The sequence below is a fragment of the Alligator sinensis genome, unplaced genomic scaffold, assembly GCF_000455745.1.
Source record: "Alligator sinensis unplaced genomic scaffold, ASM45574v1 scaffold222_1, whole genome shotgun sequence".
Taxonomy (NCBI): Eukaryota; Metazoa; Chordata; order Crocodylia; family Alligatoridae; genus Alligator; species Alligator sinensis.
This window is the reverse complement of record NW_005841912.1, coordinates 3524125-3548243: the sequence shown is the minus strand read 5'-3', so window position 1 is coordinate 3548243 and position 24119 is coordinate 3524125. Positions and strand designations below refer to the sequence as shown.

At 43.7% G+C, this 24119-nt stretch overlaps 1 protein-coding gene across 1 annotated transcript in view; it reads left to right on the top strand.

Moving 5' to 3' along the window:
* The window catches only part of SLC4A4 (solute carrier family 4 member 4), a 307465-nt gene that overhangs the window by 247520 nt on the left and 35826 nt on the right, over nucleotides 1–24119 (top strand). The window contains exons 15-17 of the mRNA XM_006018773.3: nucleotides 7566–7636; nucleotides 18207–18395; nucleotides 23731–23844. Coding sequence (XP_006018835.1) covers nucleotides 7566–7636; nucleotides 18207–18395; nucleotides 23731–23844 — 374 coding nt within the window. The remainder of the gene's footprint in view (nucleotides 1–7565; nucleotides 7637–18206; nucleotides 18396–23730; nucleotides 23845–24119) is intronic.

Sequence of the window (24119 nt, the reverse complement as noted above, 5' to 3'; positions counted from 1 at the left end):
TTTCCCTAGCAGTTTCCCCTCTTTAGGAGCAGGGCACCTCAGTGCTCTGCGACAGAGATTTTTTTAAGTCCCAGAAGAAGGTAAAAATTCCCTGATCTCTTCCCCTCCGTGTTCAAAAGAACATCCCTCTCCCCACCCTTTCCATTCCCCCTTCCCCTCCTTGATGCTTCTGTTGTCCTGGAGGTGAGGGGAGTCTGTCCTGCTCCAGCTAGCCTGCATGGGGGCTGAGCCCATCCTGGGACAATGGCAGTGGTGGTGGCAGTGGCTGGGCTGGTTCTCCCTCCCTGCTTGGTCCATTTGGGTATTCCCCAAGAAGAGAGAGAACCTCCTTACCTGCCACAGCCACTGTCCCAGGCTAAGCCTAGCCTCTGCACAGCCTGGCTGGAGTGGTGCTGGAGCTCCTCTCACTGCCAGACAGTGGCAGCCAGTGGGGGAACAGGGTGAAATTTTTCCCTTCTTTAGGCACTTTATAAAGTCCCTGACTGCTGCTCCTGTGGTAGTCTGTTCACCCCAGTGCAGGTGAGGAGTGACTGAGAGTGGGGAGTGTAGCCACTCTTGCAGCAGCAGTCACTGTTCCTGCACCCCCTTTTCAGAATCCTGGATCTGCTTATCGTCTCTTGCAATAGTGTAAAGTCGTATAAAATACCATATTTGTGATTTGCTGGCCTTTTACATGCACTCTGTTCTGGGTCAATGAATGGACAAGGTGCTGATTCACCCAACAATGGTGAATCACTAGGCCCTGGAGCAGTAGGTTGTGCCACCTATCCCCATGGCAATTAGTAGCTTCCTCTGCAGAGAATCCCATTGAATTTAGAATGAGTGGGGAGGTACAGCCTGACACAAAGAGGTCCAAATATGGGAATCTGAGCAAGGCTGAGAATGGTCTAGGACTCCAAAACTTTGGGCCAGAAACAAGGTGGTGGTGAGGGGGGAGAAAATTTTTTTTTCTCCTTGTTTCTGGCCCAGGGGGGAGAAAAAAATAAGAAGCCTGGTGGCAAGGAGGAGACAGCCAGGAAAGAGAGAGAGACAGAAACCTGGGAACTTGGGGCTGGAAACTGAAGCAGACAGCTGAGATATTGGGGGCGGGGGGCAGATAAGTGGTAGCAAGGAGGAGACAGCCAGGAAAGAAACTGAGGCAGAAACCTGGTTGCTCAGGGGAAAAGGCAGTGGGGATAAGAGAGCAGCAAACAAACAGGGGGTTTGGAGGCAGAGCAGAGCTCAGGACAGGTGTTGGAGGTGGTCGTGAGCCAGAAGCAGGAGAGAGAGAAATGAGACAGAAGTCAGAGGGGTGAGGAGCAAAGATTGGAGCAGGGCTGAACCATAGTAGGGCAAAACCCAACTCAGGGGTCTGAATAACAGTTTTATTAAACAGACAACATGCTACACAGCCCTGTGAAGTTATTGGTTTGCACGCATGCACATACTCACAATGGCAGCAGGAGAAAGAGACTCAGTGGAAGGGTTGGAGTCCAGGTAGGGAAGAGAAGCAGAGTCCAAGTCCTTGGTTGAAGAGAGGGTGGGGGTGATAGCTACCTATTCAGGCAGGAAAGGGGTCCTTGTCCAGTAGGTGTTGTCCAGAGCGGGGTCACTGGTAGGGCCTTTGGGTGGATAGGTGGTGTGGCATGGTGCTAGTGCAGATGGAGAGGGTGTCCCAACGAGTCAGTCTTCACTACCCCTTTTATGGGGCAGACTACCTCTGATCTCCTATGGGGAGGGCCTGTCCAGGCAAGGTCAGTCCTGTTCCAGAGGGCTCTCAAGTGAGGTGATGCTCTCTCCTACTTTGGGGGTCTTCAAGAGGAAGCTGGACAGATATTTGGCTGGGGTGATATGATCCCGGCACCCGTTCCTGCCTGGGGCAGGGGGTCGGACCTGATGATCTGTTTAGGTCCCTTCTGACCCTAAGTACTATGATACTATGATGTCCTGTTCCCTGCAGCCAGAGATGAAAGTCTCTTTATCCGCTTTATAATTGCCTTTCAGATATTTGAAGAATTCTTTCAAATTTTTCATCACTGTTTCCCTTTCAGACTATATCCCGTATTTACTTGAATCCAAGACAAAACTCCCCCTCCCCCCCATTCAACGTAGCCTGGGGGGGGGAGGGGGGAGCAACTTGTCTTGGATTTGAGTACAAGACAAGAGGGGAAGGGGAAAGGTGACTGCTGCAACTCTGACTCTAGCCCTAAACCCAGGTTTGGACCAGAGTCAGAGCTGCAGCAGCAGCCACCTGTTCCCTGCAGCCTCTCACCCACTCTGCCACCCCCTGCACTGCGTACTGTCAAGCATGGTCTCTGGCTCAATTCCCTCCCAGGGCACGGAGCACATGGTATGGGCCCTGCCCAGCTATGCAGCAGTGGTGGTGGCTGCTGCAGCCCCAGATCCCTGCTGCATGTCTGGACAGGGGCCGGGGATTCTATGTGCTCCATGCCCTCGGAGGGAGTGAAACCAGAGCTGTACTCAACAGTAAGCAGTTTGGTGGAGGAAAAGGGGGGCAGAGGCTGTGGGGGAGCAGGTAGGAGGCAGAGGCTGAGTGGAACAGGTTGAGGGTAGAGCCTGTGGGGAGGAGGTGGGGAGCAGAGGCTGCAGGGAGGGGCAGAGGCCGGGAGGGCAGGTGGCAAGGGGTGCAGTCACCATGAGGTGCAGGCTGCAGAGGGGCAAGTGGGGGGATGGGGGCAGGAGGGGCCACCTGCTTTCCCTGCCGTATGCCCTTTTGCTGCTGTTTTCCATGTTGTAGCAGTGAGATTATATACCTGGAAAATTATAACAAATTGAGGAGTTGTCTTAAATTGAAAGTCATCTTGGATTTGGGTAAATGTGGTAATCCTTGCTCTTTCAGCTTTTCCTCATAAGTCATACTTCCTGTAAAATGGGCAGACGAGAACCTGATGATGTTTAACACTGAAAAATGCAAGGTTCTTCACCTTGGGAAGAAAAACATGCAGCATGCTTATAGACTCATCAGTGCTACACTGGCTAGCACTACGGGCGACAGTAGTGCTTGGGGGTCATGATGACATTTGGGGGTCATGATTGACCACAAGATGAACATGAGCCTTCAATGTGATGTGGCAGCTAGAAAAGAGAGCAAAATGCTGGCTTGCATCCATAGATGCTTCTCAGTCGAATCCCAGGATGTCATTCTCCCATTGTACTCGGCCTTGGTGAGGCCGCAGCCGGAGTACTGCATCCAGTTTTGGGCTCCACAATTCAACAAGGATGTGGAGAAGCTTGAGAGAGTGCAGAGGAGAGCCACGCGCATGATCAAAGGTCAGGAAAACAGACCTTATGATGAGAGGCTGAGAGCCATGGGACTCTTCAGCTTGGAAAAGCGGAGGCTCAGGGGTGATCTGGTAGTCACCTATAAGTTTATCAGGGGTGTTTACCAGGATCTGGGGGAACGTCTGTTCACCAGAGCGCCCCAAAGGATGACAAGGTCAAACGGTCACAAACTCCTCCATGACCGTTTCAGGCTGGACATAAGGAAGAACTTCTTTACTGTCCAAGCCCCCAAGGTTTGGAATAGACTGCTGCCGGTGGTGGTTCAAGCACCTACTTCGAATGTCTTCAAGAGACATTTGGATGTTTATCTTGCTGGGATCCTATGACCCCAGCTGACTTCCTGCCCCTGGGGCAGGGGGCTGGACTCGATGATCTTCTGAGGTCCTTTCCAGCCCTAATGTCTATGAAATCTTTGAAATTGTTTGGTTTTTTTATACTGGAGAAAATGTCTTACATTATTGGGACCAAACATACCAGGAGAGGTACTAAAGCTGCTGGTGATGGTAGTGGTGTAATGCTGGTTTGTAAAGCAGGTTCAGTCATAGGGATTCAGGGCTCCTATACACGTGCAGGGAGCCGGCGTGTTGGAGCATGGAAATTAACTCGCCTCAACAGACTCTAGTGTCACATGTATCAGCGTCTCCATGCTGAAAAATGGTGGCAGGACACTTTGAACTAAAGCTTGTTTGATGAGCTTTAGTTCAAAGTGCCCTGCCGCCATTTTTCAGCATGGGGGACACCGATGCACATGACACTTGGGCACTTTTAATTCACATGTCTCGCCCCTGCATTCCTTCCAGACCATGTGCAAAGATATTATTGATTATTTTTTCTGCAACTGCTCTGCTCAGCTGGTAAGGGAATTTTCTCTGCTTATGCTGTGATTGGTTACTTTTTTTGGCCATTCTTGTTTGCGATTCAGTTAGGATTTGGTGCCAGTTGTCAAATCAGTGATGTATTTGCATTACCTGTTGTTGACCGATGTTCTTCATATGACAACTTTAGAAGGCTGGGGAGGAGTATTTCATGGAACTTGCTAGTTCTATACTGTTCTGAACCACCGAGTTGTATGTTGGCTGATTTGGGAAGGGGTTACCTGCCAATATGCATCTGGAACTGTTGCTCTCCCTTGTATTCTTTCTTCATCATCCTGGATTCGCTTTTTGGCCAGATAATTTCCCCTCTTTCTTCCTTATTTAAATTAAATGCAACTCAAAGCTGGATAAGGAATTGTGCATCCTGTTTACCAGAGGTACTACCATTTGTCCAGTGACAGGGGTGAATGCTGTTCAGAGGCTTTCCTCCATGTTTTCTCTCTTTTGCCATGCAGTTTGAGGCTCGTGCATGGGCTGTCTTGAATGCTTGTGCTCTCATGCCAACCCATGCAGATGGCATGTATTCAGGGTTTGAATTATGGGGGAGCTTGTGGGGCTGAGTCCCCCCATAAGAGATGAGAACCCCCCCCTGTAAGATTTGAAAATTATAACCTGGGGGGATCCTCTGGTTTTATTAGGGCTTAACAATGGGCAGACCATTTTTTTGCAGACCCCCCACAAGAGTCAAAGTGTAATTCGAAATCTGCATGTATCCTTCTCACAAGCTGGTCAGACTGGTGCATTGACAAATTGTGATTGCAGCTCAGAGAGCCTCTTGAGATATGGTCACCCCTCCCCGTGGGCAAAATAGAAATGAATCCTGCCTGCAGGCAGGAGGATAGAGACATTTCTGTCAGTGCAAGTACAACTGGTTTTGTCTGAGAGGACCAAGGAGGTAGGGTATACATTAAATCCAGTTAATGCTTCTGAAATCATTAGCAGGATTCCATACATGAGGATCATCAGGAAACTGGGGCATAAGTGGTTTGTCCCACTGCCAAGGGTCCAAGCCTCAAACCAGGAACAAGCCAAAACCAGGACCAGAAGAAGAGCCAAGGGCCAAGGCTTCCTGTACAGACCGAGATATGGACAGTCTGCAGACCTGGTCCAGGAGACCAACTAAGGTCAGGAGCAAGGGAGAGCATGTGTTACTCAGCCTGTCTCCTGCAGGAATCTGAAGTCTTTAAAAAACTGTGAGCCACTCCCAGGAGCAAGACCTCAGACACAGTTGCGGAGGCTAATGTTCAGCTCTTGTCAATAACCTCACCCATCAAGGAGCCAGTCAAAGGACCCTGACCAGGACTTCACTTTGAGAGCTTCATCCTTACATTCTTGGCATGCATGAACTATAAAAACAAACATCATTTTTTAATGTATTTTCATTGTTTAAAAACTCCATCCACCTCAATCCATAGAACAACCATCTCCTGGAAATGCACAGGGAAGAAAGAAGTGGGGCGGGATGAGATTTTAGTTCTAGGCCCATGAATAACATTGGAGGAATGGGAAAAAAATCCTCCCCTTGCGCTGTTCTTAAGAAGGAAAGGGAAAAACAAAAAAGAGATATTACATACTGGTTTTAGATTTTGCTTGACTTTATAAATTCTTCTCGTATGAGGGCAATGAGCACAGCAAACAGGTAGACAGACAGGTCCGTCAGGCTTGAAGCATAAGGTGTAAACAATGTTCCGTGAATCAGAGACAGTTTGCTTGGCAGCTGAGATGACTTCAGGCTTAAAAGATTATCACTTGTAGATATCAGTTCTATCAATACTAATCCTGACTGTTTGCTATGATAGCACAGTGGTAATTGTTGGACTCAGCTTTCCTGTGTGTTTCTGATTAGAGGATACAAACTCTTCTGCACAAAAGACCTGTTGCTTGAGCTGCTGTGCCTGTTTGTAGGATGCAACAGGACATGACACAGATCTTGAAATGGGTAGAATGAGGTGTTTGCTGTATGCTTTATGATGGGTTGGCCTATAGGTCAGATCCAGCCCACTGAGTGATTGCATCCAGCCTGTGGAGCTTGGATGTCAGTGGTAACTTGGTGGTAGGGAGCAATGGAGTAGAAGTATAAGAGGGTGTGGGTATGTGTGGGTAACGGGGGCACCGGTGCCAATCTAAAGGGTTTGCCCCTAGGTCCCCACCACCTGCTGCAGTGCAGCTCACTCTGGCACAACTCTTTTCACTGTCCTGCTCTGTGCATCCTGCATCTTTGCCTGCTCCCGCCCCAGCCTTCCCAGCTCTTTATGCTGCCGTATCACTGCTTTTGCCACTGAATTTGTCACTTGCAGCAATTGGTGAGGACAGGAATCAGTGATGAGGGATAAAAGGCACCAACATTGGTGGTTGTGGTGATGGGGGAGGGAGGTGGTTGCTTTGTCACTTTTGCTTTATAATTCTCTAGCTCAAGGAGGGGCAGTGTTTTTTTTATGCATGTCTCCATCTTCCTTTCACATTTCATGGCTTGGTACATTTTTTTTTGTGATCAGATTTCATCCCAACTAATAAATATCAGGATTTAAATTTGGAATTCAAACATACTTCTACACCTGTCTGTATTAAGAGGGATGAAATGTGATCAGGATGAGAACCCATTTTCAATATCTGGAGCAATACTTTTGGCATAGATTCATGATATTTTCACAAGAAGGATGACGACTCACTTGACATGGGACTGGAAACCCTTTCATTAGTTGTACAGGCTGCCTTGCTGTTGCAACACTAAAACAAAAACATACGTCTTCAGTTTCTGTAATGAATCAAGATTTACTCTTTCCAATATTTTCATGGAACTGAAATATTTGTATCCTTCAAAAGTATTTGTAAAACTCAAATGAAAAAGGAAACAGACTTAAAAAATATCACTGTCAGGAAAGGGCTACCTATCTAAGTGAGCCTTAAAAATCCAACTGGTTTATAATCTTATAAAAATAAAGTTCATAATCCAATTTAAAAGATTATGGATGTGCCACAACAGAAGTTGGTGCTTTCACTGTCTCCTGTCTAGTATTATCAACTACTCCTTCACCTATTTATTTTTTTAGATACTTAGCTAAAATGCATTTGGATTTTTTGGGGATGCTTTGGGATAGGTGGGTACTTTATTACTTCTGAATTAACAGCAAAATACCAAGGGAGTTCTACAGTCTAGTTATGTGAGTAGCAAAGTAAAGCGTTGTGATTATATTGTGATTATATGTTTAAGGTAATACAGGATTCATAATAAACTTAAGCTCCTCTATGTCACAGGAGTTCCTTTAGATGCTTTTAGCTTGAGCACAGAAGTCTGTACTTGATACCATTTTAAAGAGATATAGTGATAGGTGATTTAATAACTTCAGGTTGTTCTCATTCTTTGCTCTTCAAGCACTACATTCACAGTAATCATTCTTTGTCTTGCAGTTAATAGCTCACTATTTAATGAGACAACAGAGCCAACAGCTACCTCGTTGACTAGATCCTCTGCTGAGATGGTAAGTGAGACTTAAGGTAGGCATTGGGAATGCCATTTTCAATACTGCTCAGTCCCTATGGTTGAAACAGATGGGTGTCCCTCCACTGCTTGCCATCTCCAAAAAAGTGAGGGAGGGATTACAAGTGAATAACAAATAAAGGAGAAACTTTTAAGTAATACCCTAGACCCATTTAAAATGGGAGAAAGGAAATCAGCACTCTTTATTTTTTATATAAGCCACCTGTCCCAAATCCTAGTGGGGAAAATACTATTTACTATCACCATGTTTAGTATTTACCCAGTTTTGCTTTAGAAATTGGTGACTTTCAATTAATTGCTGTTTGTGATCATGACTGTCCAGTATATTAACATGGATAATATTTGCAAGGTTGAACTTCAGTGCAACTTCCTATCTCAGACTTTCATAACTGTGATAATGTAGATCCAGCCATTTACAACTGGTTTTTAATTTAAATGTACCTCTGAATAGTAGGGGTCCTCATTGGCATTTGCAAACCTATGTTGTAACTTGCATACGGAGAAGTTAATTTCTTTCAGCAGCATTTAACCACCAGCCATTAGCTCATCTTCACTGTTGCAATAAATGTACTGCAGTTCTGCATACCCCCAAAATCTGAATCTCTGGGTATGGACAGAAGAATATATAGAGCACTTAAAATTCTGCCTTTTTGAAGTGTTTTTAATTTGTAGTGCTTCAGTAGTATATACCTCAATCACCTGCCAGCCAAAGTGTCACTTGTGAAGTGCTTCAAAGCTATCCTTGATACAGTTCTACCTGGTTTGTAGCACTATAGCACTGTGCTATGGGCACTGTGGTACCTCGGTCTGTTCTAGTTTTATAGTGCTTTAGAGTCATTTGCAGCACTATAAATGTTATCCTTTATTACAACTCACAAGATATGTACAGACTTAAATAATTTTGACTGCAGGATTTCAAGTTTGATGTTTTTTAATTGTCCATCTTAAAATGCATATGGAGGACAAAGATCAAGTTATCTTTTCTGTCTCTTAAGTGCCTCATGTTTCTCTCTTGTGTTAGAGCAATAGTTAAATAACAGATGTGGTCACATTCGAATCCTCACAAAATCACCTGTTGCCCAATGAGATGTGTGATGGTGTTGCTTATCCCTGTGACGGAAAACTGCTCACGACTTCCTGAAAGCAGGCCCCATTCTTGCAGGCTAATTTCTGGAGGTTGACATTTTTTCCCAGAAAGTCAGTGAGTCATCTCAAGGTTTGGAGGGAATCTTCCTGCAGAGATCAGATGGGGTCAGTGTGGCAGAGATATTAATGGGGACCCTGTGCTCATTCTGCCTTTACAAGCTCCTTTCCCCCCATCTTTGTGTTAATTAGCTATAGTTAGCAGTAAGCTTGCAAGATTTACACAGGGGAGCAAACTTTTGGAAGAGGGACAAAAACCTGAAAGGTTCTGGCTTAGAGAATCTTGCTGTTCTGGTCAGTCATACAAATTGTTAAACTGGGGGCTAGGAAGGAATTTTTTTTCCTAGGTCAGATTGGCAGTGTGCGTGTGTGTATCTGGATTTGGAAGATTTATTGTGTAAACTATTGCATGTGAATGCAGGAGGATGACTGAAGAGACCCTTTTCAGTCCTATATTCCTTTCAAAACCAAAAAGGAAAAGAAATGGAACCTTATGGTTTCAAATCTCTGTTCCTGAATAGAAAATGAATTGTGGTTTAAAACAGGAAATGTTATGTGGAAAAGCTGAGCTGCCAGCTGAGCTTTCATTATTATTACTGTTTGTGTTTCAGTAGCAGGGAGAACTCCCAACTGAGATAGTCGCTGCTGAAGTGAACACTGCACATATGCAGAGTAAGAGAGAGAGAAAAAGTAGCTCTAAAAAGCTTGATACCCAAGACATATAGAGGTTGGGAGGTGAAGTCACTTGGCCGTAGTGACATGGCTGGTCTTATGGAAGAGAGATTACATATATGGGGTCTCATCCAGTTCCCCCATACACTGTCCCATACTATCTAGTGCTTCATTTACTGATCTTTGGTTTTGTTGCTTTGCTGGTAGGCTGTCAGTGTGGATATGACCTTGGGTGCAAGTGTGTGCAGAGATACCTGATCGAGCTCCAGAACCAGAAGCCATGTCAGTTTTGTGCCCATCCTAATGAAGTCTGCTGAGAAGGCGCAACAGTATGCTAATGCAGTTATACTGCTTCTGTGTCTGGAGCCAAGATGTGCAGAGCTGGCTCTGCACAATATGCCTTTGCACCAGGCAGACTCCAGTGCCTGAGCTAACATGGTCACAGCTTGCTTGGCTTATTGCCATGATGTACCATTTGGACAAAGCTTGTGGCTCCTCAGCAACTGAGTTTAATTCATTTGGTAGGACTGGAAATTAGCTCTTAATTGTTCAGCTTCTATTTGCAGAAGATGTGGCTTTTAGAAGTGATCCCTCAACCAGTGAACTGATACCAACAATCAAAGGCTCTTAAGGCTGCCTGTCAGGGAAAGTGTCAGCTGCCACTTCTGTTTCATTAACAAGAACAACTCTTCTTGTTTCTGGATTCTGCATCTGAGTATGCAGCTTGAGACAAAGACAGAGAAGTGGGAAATGCGTAAGAGGGAGAAAAGCAATGAACTAGTTTTGAAACTAGTTCAATCCAATGAACAAGCCAAAGAAAATAACAAAGCAGATCATATTTCTAACTAGGCTGTTGCAGGATGAGTTCCCCACAGCATGAAATATCTTCCCCACACCTGCTAAGCCCCAACTTGTCATATCCTTACCCCAACTTGAAGGGCTGGACAGAAAGCCCTCAATGCTGATCATCACCTCTTCCTCCTTCTCTGCCTGCTATAAGAGAGATGTGAGACCATGTCCTGAGCATGCTGCTTCAATAGAACTGCCAATCTGGGGAGAGAGATGCAGGGCCCAAGTTTCTGTTGCATGGGACAGTGTAGGTCAGTGGCCTTCTGACAGGAGGCTGTCCCAAGGGCCTGTTTTTCATGATATTTCCTAAAACATCAAGATACCTTTATAGGATTAAAGACAAAACAAATTGTTAGGGGCATACAAAGATGCCCTTAACAATGGTAAGGACAGTTCTATGATAGATTCTGCTAGAGAGTTGCCTAGGGACTCCAAATGTGCTGAGTATTAGTATGTACTGTGACAAAGTGAAATAGCTTCAGGGTGCTGCTCATAGCTGACATCCCACTACATAGGAAATGACATGTCTCATCAATCCACTTGTGCTGAACTCTTGCTGAGGTGTTTCTGCTGAAATCCAGCCATGGTGGGAAAACATCCTGTGGTCTAGGTGCTGTGTTTCTAGTGCTTCACAGCCTGCCTAACCTCCATCTCAAAACTGGAAAAGAGAGCCTCTCAACAATGCATCCTGATTTGGGGGCAAAGGCCAGTGCAAATGGTTAGAAAAATTGTCTATTTTAAATCCATGCACTGGCTCTGCTTCTTTGAAGAACAGGAGCCCTTTTGTATACCTGTTTCAAAGTGGCAGCCAGACAAATGATTTAAGTAATAGCAAATGCTTCTGCAGACAATCTTTTGCCGTATTCTGATGCAGTGTTAATGAGATAAAGCTCTAGGGGGATATCCATTTGGTTTCTGTCAGGTCTTTGAAAACCCAAATCCTTTAACTGTTCAGTGAGCACTGGATAGCGTGCATTTATGCAGCTAATCAAGTCCATGAACCTAGTTATTTATTTGTTGTTGAATATGCATTCAAAAGTGGTGCAGAGGGAGGTCAACACAGATCCTCAGTTATTTAGGTAACACCCTGGGTTAAAAGTGTGTACCTACTAACTACCTACCCTGAAGTTAGTAGTCAGAGCAGATCTGAAGAAATCCAGTTGATGGGTGACAAATTCTGCTTCTTGCTGCCATAGAGAGAAAAAATTGCTGAGAAAGCAAATTTGGTAACAACACCTTGTCAGATGAGGACAGTGTCTTTTTTCCTTCCCCCATTAATGTCAGCAAAATCATGCCTTGGTTCAGCTACAGCTTTCTGGATTCACAAAAATTGCTGAGGAGGCTGAAATTTGATGTGAGCAGCTTCCCAGCGTAACTTGACCAGCTTTCAATGTTTCATGGCATACCAGATGTATATTAGTGTATATGCATCATATAGGAGATACTAGGTGACGCTCATCACGGTTGTATATATTTATACCCACCAGCCGTCAGTAAGTAGCCCTCAGTTTTAATGCATACCAAGGCTTCTAGTAAAACTTAACTGACCTCTTAGTTCACTATTCCACTTCTAAGCAACTGATTTTTGTGGGCTGCTAAAGGGAACATTAACCTATTGTGGATCATGTTCCAGTTGGAACGTTCCCATGCTTGCTGTTGCAGTAAGAAATGCCTACATTTTCTATAACTAAAAATTAGCAGGAGACTGGAGCGCAGATGTAGACAACCGAAACCTTTAATTATATATATTTTATTTTACCGGATTCTGAGTGGACTGAGTCCCATTATGACAGCTTTCACTACACATGCTGGGAAGAGAATCACAAGCTTATTCTAATGCTCTATGTGCACATTTATATTCCTTTCTCTCTGTTTCATACATTGGGCAGGTTGCCTGATGAGACCTGATACAGAGTCAGAAAGGAGAACTGTGTTTTGCATCCTTGCCCTTTGCAACTTAGTGTGAACAGTGGGATATACACTTTGTGGTAAGAGTGTGATGGTATTTTCTGTATATCGTGCAGTCAACAAAGGCTGGTAACCTGAAGTCTTACAATGCCTTATTTACTCCAATCCAAGATGAGGGTTTTTTATTTCTTCCCATTTCCCCATTTTCTCCATCTCCAGCTCTGGTTCCAACTCTGACCTAGTTCCACCTCTGACCTGGAGCCACAGCTGCTGCCTGTCCCCACACTGTCTCAGCTCCTGTGCCTGGTCCCTGCCCCTGGGCCCCTCTGGCTCCCCACCAGCCTCTTCCCTCATCTCCCCCTGCTACAGTCTCTTTCCACCCCTGTACATCCCCAGTGGTGGCCCCTCACCTATGCCCCCAATTCTGCCTCCCCCATTCCCATCCCTACTACCTCCCCTACCAACTGTCCCCCCACTGCCTTCCCCCTGCCTCTACTTTTCTCACTACAGCAATGGTGGGGATGAATTTAAGGTGACCCTCCAATAATTAGATTCTATATATGGAAAATAAATTTATAATTTATATTAAATTTATAATTTATAACAAATTTATAATTTTTCAATGTATCTAATTATGGGGGGGTGGATCATTTTAAATTCAGGGTTGTTGTGGATTCTCATAAATATGGTAAATATATAGAAGGGATCCAGGACTGAATTGTAGCCTTGTGTTCAAGGAGTGTGTGAGGGCCAGCTTGGCTTAACAGTAGAACTCTTCTTGTTTGGCAGTCCGTCTCAGTCGAGGACGATTGTGTTCCATGCTTGTCTTATCTATGTGTCTCAAGATGGCTGATGAGGCCTATCTAGGATTGACAGACCCTACTGCAGCTTGAATGTGTTTTCATGTGGGGTGGATGGCGCTGGATTCTTGATTTGGTCCACAACACACTATTTCTGCTGCTCCTGCTTTTCCATCCCCTGTTACTGTCTTGAGGTTTCAGAGTACTGAGATCCCTTAACAGACTCTTCCTCCATTTGGGGCGGTTCTGGGCAATACTCTCTAATGAGTTGACATCGATGTTGCATTTTTTAAAGTTGGTCTTGAGGACATCCCTGAAGCACTTTCTCTGCCCTCCTCTTTAGCATATGCCTTGGCTGAGCTGGGAGAATAAAACTTGCTTCAGGAGGCTAATCATTGCATCAATATGCATGGTGTTTGCTTGCAAGAGGATGCTAACATTGGTGAGTCTGTCTTCCCACTGGATTCGGAGAATCTTCTGGAGGCAGCTGGTACTTTTCCAACAACTTGATATCTCCTGTACGTTGTCCATGTCTCAGCTCCGTACAGTAAGGTGGGGATCATGACTGCTTGATAAGCCATGAACTTGGTTTTGGATCTGATGTCGCAGTCTTCAAGCATCCGTTTCTTCAGAGGTACAAAGACTGCCTTTGCACATTTGATGCAGTGTTGGATTTCTTCGTCAATGTCAGCCTTCTGTGAGTGATGACTTCCGAGGTACGGGCAATACTCAAAGTTCTCCACAGTCTCACCATGGATCTCGATTACTGGAACTGGGGACTGTTCATTAGGATCTTGTTGGTGGAGGACCTTAGTCTTCCAAATGTTAAGTCTGAGTCCCATTTTTTTGTATGCCTTGGTAAAGACATTGACAATTGCATGAAAGTTTGCTTCCTAATGAGCACATGCTACAGAATCAGCAAACTGGAGCTCAATGATTGTGGTCAGCTTGGTCTTGGTTTTGGCTCAGGGTTGGCTGAGGTTAAACAGCTTACCATCCATTTGGTAGTTTAGCTCCACTCTGGCTGGAAGCTTGTTGGTGGTCTGATATAGGATCATGGGAAAGAATATTGAGAAGAGTGTTGGAGTGATGATGTAGCCTTGCTTAACTCCCATTTTAACCTCAAAGGGATCTGTGATAGATTCATTACTGAGAACCACTGCTTGCATACAGTCATAGAGCAGGCAGAGAATAGTGACAAATTTTGGTGGGCATTTGTACTTCAGAAGGATCCTCCAAAACACTTCTCAGCTGACAGAATTGAAAGCTTTTGTGAAGTTAAAGAAGGTCATGTAGGGATGCTTATGTTGTTCCTGGTATTTCTCCTGCAGCTGATGAGCTGTTAAGATCATGTCAGTTGTGCCTCTTGATACTCTAAACCCAAACTGAGCTTCTAGGAGTAGCTCTTCAGCAAGTGGAAGGAGATGGTTCAGGAAGGTTCTTGCAATGGTCTTTCATGGGGTGGACAGCAAGGCAATCTCTCTATAGTTTCCACAGTTGAACTTGTCACCTTTCTTGAAGATTGTCACAGTCATGGCAGTCTTGGCAATCTGAGGTTGTTTGGGATTCCTTCATCATTCCAGATCCTGAAGATGAAGTTATGAAGCTATGATGTGAGCTCCTCTCCTCCCTGCTTGAATATTTCTATGGGGATTCCATCTGTTCCAGATGCCTTATCATTGTTCATCTGTTTGATGGCTTTCCTTACCTTGTCAAAGGTTGGAGGGATTCCAGGATCATCTCTGACTGGGTGTTGCAAGATGGAGTTGAGGCCACTCTCATCAACAACAGAGTCTCTTTTTGAGAAGGTCTTCAAAATGCTCCTTCCAATGGGCGTTGATGGCTCCCCTTTCCTTGATCATGTTTCCTCCATTCTTAGGTCTCAAGGGAGTAGTTCCTAAGTGCTCAGACCATAGATGGTTTTTGTGGAACTGAAGAAATGGCACATATCATGGATGTCAGTGAGATGTTGAATCTCCTTAGCTTTGTCTTTCCACAATTTATTCTTCATATCACAGTTCCTCCTTTGGACCTCTGCCTCGGCTTGTTGGTGATTCAGTTTCTTTTGCTTGGAGTTGGTGTCATTTTGCCAAGTACAAAAGGCCTTGCACTTGTTATTGATCAGCTCTTGGATCTCCCAGTTATTCTCGTGAAACCAGTCTTGATGTTTTCTGGTAGAGAATACAAATGTCTCTTCATAGGCACTGGTGACACTGGCTTTGAGGGCTATGCACATTCTGATGACATTCTCCCATTGTTGTTGATTGGAATTTACCAGTTTTTCATTGAGGCACTGGTGGAAGAGGTCTCTTTTGCTTGGGTCCTTGAGTCCTTCAATGCTGACCTGCCATTGGCATTGCTTCTCTTGCAGCCATTGTTTGGGAGCCAGTTTGAGTGATCTAACTGAGTGGATGAGTCAGTGATCAGTGCAGCAATCATCAGCTCCCAGCATAGCTCAGGTGATGTGTACATCTTTGTGATCCCAGGCATGGATGACGAGAATCAATCAGGTATCATGCTTGGGTGTTGCCGTGATGTTTTGTACCTGTTTTTCTGGCAGAACAGAGTGTTGGTGATGGTGAGTCCATGATCTGCACATTTGGTCAAGAGGAGGAGTTGACCTTTCCTACTCCTTCCTTGTTGATGGTTCCATTCCAGAGGTTAGAATACCTTCCAATTCTGGCATTGGAATCACCAAGAAGAGTAAGTCTACCTCCCTCCAGAATGTCAGAAAGGATTTGGTTAAGTTGGTGTCAAATTCCTCCTTGGTTTCATTGGTGACATCAAGAGTCAAGGTGTATGTGCTGATGACTGTAGCATATTGAGTCTCTGCCCGTTTAAGACGGAGAGCCATGAGGTGCTCACTAATTTTGATAGGGAACTGATTGAGTTAGTTTATGAGTTCATTCTTAATGGCAATACCAACTCTGTGAAGTCGGCATTCTCCTTCCTGTTTACCGTTTCAGAAGAAGGTATAGTTCCTCCATGTTCTTTGACCTGACGATCTCCTGCTTGCTGGGTCTTGCTCAATGGAGCTACATTGGTGTAGTGTCCCCTGAGTTCTTGGGCCACAATTGCAGTGTGGCACTCTGGACATTGACTATTAGGGTTGTCAGTGGTTCCAAGTCCTGAAAATGATGGTGTCTCTTTGCTGGTATTTTTTACCTCAGTAATGGTAATCTGATCTTACTGGATACAGCTATTTAGTCAGGAAGAAGGTAGAAAGGCTATGTTTAGGGTACTTTTTCTAGTCTCCTCCTCATGTGGCATGAGCAGACTGGATCCTGAAGAGGGCTGCTCAGTCATAGTTACAACTGCCAAATCACACTCCTGTTGCATCCACGTGCTAGAAGACCTTGTAACAGCAGCCTTCATGCCAGTTCATGACTAGGAGTTTCCAGACCTCACAATCCTGCTCCCGTCTCCATTAGCTGGTCACCAAAGGACTTGACGAATGTGCTGGAAAAACTGTTTTCATGGAAGATGCCTGTGCTTGACTTCTTTTATTGTGGAGAAGCTGCTGCACATCAGCTTCTACATGGCTCTTGACAGAACAGGAGACCAGGACAACTGGGGATCTCATTCAACTGCAGCCTTCATCTGCCTTCACAGCTATTGAGAGTCTTAACATCGTCCACCTCCTCCACCTGCAGCGAAGAGCTGTACTGCTGTCCATCGTGTCCACAGGTGGCAGATGGTGCAGTGACTTTCAGGGAAGGTTAGCTGTGAACTAAGCAGGGGTAACTGATGAATAAGCAGTCATGGACCAAACAGTGGCAGCACCACCAGAATGTGGTGAGGACACCAGCTGGCAATACTTTCCTTTTGAAAAGCCACATATATCCTTTGGTGGTGCTTTGACATGGTGAGTAGGGGTCACCACTATAATAAGTCTGCCCAGCCCCCAGCCATGGGTCTACAAGTCCAACAGTAGAACTACAACTTATCTGAATTAATTATACTTCAGTAGCTCATTAATTTTCTGCCCAGGCCAATAAAAATTGAGAACAGTATGAAGGAAAGGTTCATAATTCAGTTACCGAGAGACCAGTGCTACTCTGCAATGCAACCCACAGCTGCTCTGACACAGTAGCCTTTTACTGTTCAAATGCACCAAGAAGTCTCAGGGTCTGCTCTGAGCAGGAGCCCAGGGACTCTCTTACTGAAAGGCTACTGTTGTACTGTATGTAGTAGGAGTGGAGTTTGATAGGAGTGGGTGGCGGGAGAACGGACTGAGCAAGAGACAACAAAATCCAGGGTTGAGGTCCAGTCTCAGGCCAACCTATACAACTGGGTTCTGCACCAGGCTAGCCAGTAAGTAAAGCCTAACCTGTGTTGGTCAGTACACAGGAAAGCTGAATCATAGTAAATTAGGGTTGGAAAGGACCTTAGGAGGTGTAGTCCAACCCCCTGATCAAAGCAGGACCATCCACAACTAGATCATTCTAACGAAGGCTTTGTCTAGTTGAGTCTTAAAAATCTCCAAGGATGGAATTCCCACAACCTCTCCCAGTAATCTACTCCAGTGCTTTACTACCCTGCTAGTGAGAAAGTAACTTAAACTTCCCATGCTGCAATTTGAGACCATTGCTCCTTGTTCTGTTATCTGCCACCACTGAGAACATTGCAGCTCCATCCTTTCTTTAACTATCCTTCAGGTATTTGAAGGCCACTATTAAATCTCCTCTCAGTTTTTTCTCTTCTCCAGACTTCTCTTTTCCAACTTGACAGTGATTGTTAGTGGAGGTAGGAGCAGGGGTTCAATCTCCTACCCCTGTGGAAAAAGATATAGATGAAGTGACGGTGTTTGTTTTATTAGTTGGTATCAACAGTGTACATTGCGTGTGGGGAAAAAAACCTGTTGGAGAAGATTTCTTCACCTCCTGGGTAACTGCAAGGAGCTATGCAAAGTGACTGTAGCACAAGGTTTCATTTCTACTTAATCCATATTAGAGAGCTCAGAATATGTCTTGCTGTTTAATTAATGCATACCCTTTTGACTTCCCAGTTGATGTTCCCCTGCTACCCAGTCAATGGCCTTATATTGGTGCACACAGCTGCAGAGATTCATATCCTTCGGTTGTAGCTTGGTAGCAGAGGATTCTCCATTTCAGTTGCTATTTTCATGAATTAACATAACAGAGCTCAGCTTCATGAGATGTTTTCTTTCCTCTTTAGTTCAACAGTACTATTGACTGGTCATCTCTGGCAAAGGAGGAGTGTTTGAAATATGGAGGACAGCTTGTAGGCAATAACTGCAAATATGTACCTGATATCAGCCTCATGTCTTTTATCCTCTTCTTTGGTACCTACACCTGCTCTATGGCCCTGAAGAAATTCAAGACCAGTCGCTATTTCCCAACCACTGTAAGTATCTCTGTTCCTTACACAGGTGTATTTTCTTATTCCTCTAGAGTGCATACAGTACTGTAACCCTGTCTGCAAATCTTCCTTTTGTTATACCTGCAGCACAGAGGGGCAAAGGTTTTTACAAGTTTATGCACTGAGGGCATTCTCTTTTTGTTGAAAGAAGATATGCCTTTCAAAATACTACTGAGCTTAGGCAAGTAACAGAATTTCTTACAATTCAGCTCTACAATTTATGGAGGGCATATGTAAGACAGAAAAAGAGCTGAAAGTTTTGTCTGGGATATCTAGTGGTAGTAAAGCTAAACATAGACAAGGCTTTTGAGCTGATCTTTACTATTCTACTGTTTGCTGATACATGTCTCCTCAACCCTTTTGCTTCAAGTATCAAGAATTCACCAGTACAGATAACTGAACCAATAGCATTCTCAAATAGCCATTTTCAATGCCCTGGTAGTGAGGCTAAGTGCTGTTTCCCTCCACATAGATAGATAATATGGTGATCCACAGTGTCCTGTGTGGTATGCACAAACACACAAATACAAATTGCCTTATCAAATGGCACAGAGGTGCAGTCAATACATGATCTAACAGTTTTCCTAAATAAAATGAAGTTATTTGTACAGCATTAAGAAGTCTTATGTCTCCTAATTCCCTATAAACCTATTGATTCATTCAGCTCTCTGTCTTCAGAGGAAAACCTGGAAGCCTCACAAATGTTAAGGTTGCCAACTTTGAATGATCAAAAAAGTCAGTGTAAAGGTTAGGTAGATAGTATTAACTTAGCTGCAGTGCACTTCCTGAATATTTCATGGTATACATGTATTAGCCCTAATTCCATTTACTCCTGTAGGGTCTGATCTAAAATGCATTGCAGTCAATGGAGATCTTCCCATTGATTTAAATTGGCTGTGTACCAGGCTTGCAGCCAACTCATACAGAGCCAAGGTGGATCAACAAAAGCTGCTTGTTTTGTCTTCCCAGCTACACCTGTCATAACAGTTGAAGGCACGGGAACACATGGAAAAAGTCCTACCCCAGTTCTCCACAGTTTGCAATGTATGGGATGGTGACATCTGCCTTTGACAAGATCCAGCCTTTCCTAATTTCACAAGAGCTAAGACTGAAAAGAAAATAGACATGCTAGTTTCAGGTTCCTCTCTGTAACAAAACAGGTTTTTGCTGAGAATGTCTGCCGTGGCATTCTGCCTGCACTAGAATTTAGGATAGGCTGACGTTTACAGTGATGTAACATTAGAAGGGAACTTTTTATTCTTTTTAATGAAAAGAAAACAAATTTCACTCAGGCTGGAATGTAGCTTGATTTTCTTGTACCTATGTGACCCGTACTTCAAAAAGGATGTAGAAAAGCTTGAGAGAGTCCAAAGGAGGGCCACATGCATGATTAGAGGCCTAGAGACCAGGTCATATGAGGAAAAGCTGAAGGATTTGGGACTGTTCAGCCTGGAGAAGAGAAGACTCAGAGGGGACTTCGTGGCAGCCTATAAGTATATCAAGGGCATACATCAGGGCTTGGGGGAGCATTTATTCACTAAGGCCCCCCAGGAGAGGACAAAAAATAATGGGCACAAACTGATTGAAGATTGCTTCAGGCTAAACATAAGGAAAAACTTCTTTACCAGTTGTGTGCTGAGGGTTTGGAACAGGTTCCTCCCAGAGGTGCTACAGTCATTCACCCTGGCAATCTTCAAAAAACATCTTGATGCCCATTTTGCCAGGGTCATCTGATCCCAGCAGTCTTCCTGCCCATGTGCAGAGGGGGTGGACCCGATGATCTGTAAGGTCCCTTCCAGCCCCTAACAACTATGAAACTATGAAACCCTGAGGAGCCCAACAGAAGCAATTCTGAGAAGGTTAACCAAAAGGATAAAAAATTGGACCAAAATTTGTCTAGCTAGATTTTGGAGATCAGATTCTCAGGTGGATCAAGTTGTCATAGTTCCATTGGCTTCAGTGGAGTTACTAAAGTGCATGCAGATTGAGCATTTGTCTTCATTTTCTTTTCACTTCAGTGGCTTGTTTTGTTTGTTGCTTTAATGCCATAAAGAAGAATTGAGTAGTGTTAAAGATTCCTACTGAATCTGAATTGAAAATGCCATTGGATTCGTTTTTTTGGTTCCTGCCTCAGATTTCCTTGTCTTTGCTTATGGTCTGATATGACATCTTCATTGCTATATTGTGTTTATAGTTAAACATTAAATATCCCATTTTTATTGCAAATCAAATCATATTTAAGAAAATGAGTCAGTTTTTCTACCTTTCTTTGTTTTTACCTCTGGGATATTTGGAATTTTTCTTCTTATAGTGCCAACTCTTGGGAATCTTGTCATTGCATGAGAATCCTGGCTTTCACAGTGTCTAGACATGAAGGCAGCAGAGAAATGCATGAAAACGTGAACCCTAAAGAACCAGAAACCAGGAAGCAAAAGAGCCTCAAATTCATTATTTTGTTAAAATCTTATGATTTTTGAGACTGATTCATAATTTTTGAATACCCATCATTGACAGTGATGGGAGTAGATTATGAAAACCTTGTCAATTAGTGTGAGCATACAAGTCAGTGTGAATAGGATGGCTTTTAAAAATAATACATATGCTTATAAAAGCCTCACCTTGTTGATAATTATTCTTGAAGTCTCAAAGGACTTTTAAACCACTTTTCAACATATACACATGCACACAAATCTGATTGGCAGCAAGGCAAACCCACATATTTCAGATGAACCTGTTTATTGGCTCAGTTCCCAACAGTGTTTGAAAATGTCACAGAAGTACTGTCTGTAACTTGGTTGCACTAATAATTCAACACACAGGTCTAGTCCTTCAATCTAAAAAGAAGTGGCTGGAAGTCTTAGTGCTTGCAAAGTCACTGTTGAAATGCACAGAACTATGTTGATTAGGTTTTATTTTTTTAATCAAATTTATATAGAATAATAGAAAATTAGAGTTGGAAGGGACCTCAGGGGGTCATCTAGTCCAACCCTCTGCTCAAAACAGGACCATCCACAATTATATCATCCCAGCCAAGGCTTTGTCTAGCTGGATCTTAAAAATCTCAAAGCCTGGAGATTCTACCACCTGTCTCGGCAGCCTGTTCCACTGCTTTACTATCCTTCTGGTGAGAAAGTTTGTCCTATATCTAACTTAAACTTCCCTAGCTGCATCTGTATGTTCTTGTAGTTTATGCTAGTCAAGGCTTAACAAACAGTCCTCCAAACACCATTGTCTTCTGCAGTATTTCCACCTCTTTGATGGGACATTACACATTTACTGATGGTACAAATAAATACACGGATAATTAAAGTTTGGTAGGCTACATCTTGAGAGCTGGAGGTTCTTGGTAGCTCTCTCACAGTCAGACCCTTTCTGTGTGTGCTTGTTTTGGTCTCAGTGAAACCACTGGCAATTTCAGCATGTTCTCTTCCATGTTGAAACAAGACAATATGTTGGCAAAGAAATGACTTCCCCCTTTAAGAGGTGGAAGCAAGTTATTGTGTCATAACTGGTCATTCAGGTTATGGAGTCACAGGCAGCCAGAACATGATGCTAGCTGCACTACTCTTTGGAGTGCCATTAGCTACAGAAACTGGTGTGCCTTAAGCACACTGGTCCCAATACATCAGTAGACTTGGAAGGATCTTTGACTTTTTGACTGGGCAAATAAGAGAAGATTAATGCAAGGTCTTCCTTGAATCTTGCAGCATCCATACAGGATGAAAGCAATAGTGAAGCTAGGCAAAGTGATGAGTGCTTGTCAGATTTGGCAACTGGAGTAAGTTTTTTGGGGACCACCTGGCTTTTTGCTATCTCATAGTTGCACCCAGTGAAGCAATTTATAAATAAATAACCTTATCCCTTCTGAAATAGAGCAATCCAGGATACATGTTGTATTTCTTTACCTATTTTCCCCTCTTCCCCTCAATCTTGCTTCTCCTTTTTAATTATGTGTATAATTTTCATTTGAAGCGATTGGAGTATTTTTTATAAAGACCAAAATAATTTCCTCCCTCTCCTGGGCAGAATATCATTAAGGAGAGTCAGTGTTACAGTCACTCAGGCCCTTATGCATGTCCTTAAGCACCGTTCCAGAATAGGGCTGCACATAAGCATGTGCCTAAGTTCTTTCTCAAATCTGACCCTGCAGCTGCACTTTAAGGCCACACATAAATTGTTTGGTCCTGTCCTGTAGGATACACAGAAAAGCCTCTCTCCTCCAAAGCAGAATGCTGTGAAGCTTGTCAGCCTGCTTACTGGCACCCTTACAAAATACCTGTAGGACTGCAGGGCCAGAGTAACATTAACTTGTTGTGCAGTGAAACTGAAGAACTGATGGATAGATATCCAGACAAAACCTACAATCAGCTTATTGAAGCCTTTCTTGGAAAAGAAGCTGGTCTAAGTTGGACAATCCGTTTCCTGTCTGCTGGAGGTTATGCCTTACCTGGCAGCACTTGAATGTGAGCTGCAATGTTCTGGGATCCTCTCACAAGACTCTTCTCTTAAATTTGAACTCTATGTGTTGGGTTGTGCATCAGGCTGAATAGGAGGAGGCACATAGTCTGAAGAGGGACTGGATGTGTTGCTTGAAAGGCAGCGTAGCTCATTTATTTCAGTCAAGCATGTGGAAGTTATTTATTGTTGCATTTTTTCCTTTTTGAAATTATTGGCCTTTTGGAAAGCAGTGCCAGATGCATTCCATATGAAGACAGTGTCCCTCAACCTTATTAATCCTAGCTGCTAGCTTGCATCTAACACTGACAGGTGACAAATGACATCAACAGCATTACCAGTAAAGGCCTTACTGTGTATTAATCTCCATGAATATCTTGCATCTCATTTAGAAAGCTGCTTGGAGATCCGCAAAGGAAATCTCTCACCGCTCTGTCTTCCAGTGTGTCTTATCTAAGAAAGCCTCTGGCTAAACAAAAGACCATTTTCCTTGACAAGTTTGTATTGTAGCTTTTTCAGAACCAGTTCCAAAGTAAGTAATCATCTGTGTTGGGGATTGTTGGCTACTGCAAAACAGAAGAATATCAGTAAGACAGCTTGGGAAAATTCTTGTGGCAGTTGTCCACAAAAGAAGTTTTCTTGTTTCCTGGGGATTATTTTTGCAGTTCTAGTTAGGCTTAATTGTTTGACTTTCAGACAGTGTAATAAAGTACCAGATCACATTTAAAATATGACAACAGACTACAAAGTGCACCATTGTTTCTATGGCAAGGGAAATGCGGGAGCATCACATTGGAACCAAAGCACAAAAAGAATGGTTGTTCCTACAGTGTACTAGCTATTGTTGTTCTGTCTTTTGTTTCAGGCCAGGAAGCTCATCAGTGACTTTGCCATTATCTTGTCCATTCTGATTTTCTGTGGAATAGATGCTCTGGTAGGTGTGGATACACCAAAACTAATTGTGCCAAGTGAATTTAAGGTATGTTTAAGGTCTTTTCTGAAAAGGCCACCATCACTTTATTTTATGTCTTGTGTAAAGTTTGTCTGTCTCCTGGTATTAAATTGTCAGTTACCTAAGAAACTAAGCTCTCCAGAAAGGATTAGTTTTCTCAGACAGCTACAGATATATTTGTTTAGATGTGCAAATTGATATCCTTTCCCTTAACTTCATTTCATTTGGTACAAAATGTCTTCTACTCAATCCTGCTGATAAATATTTTAACAGACAGCCTAGTACTTCTGCCCAGATAATGC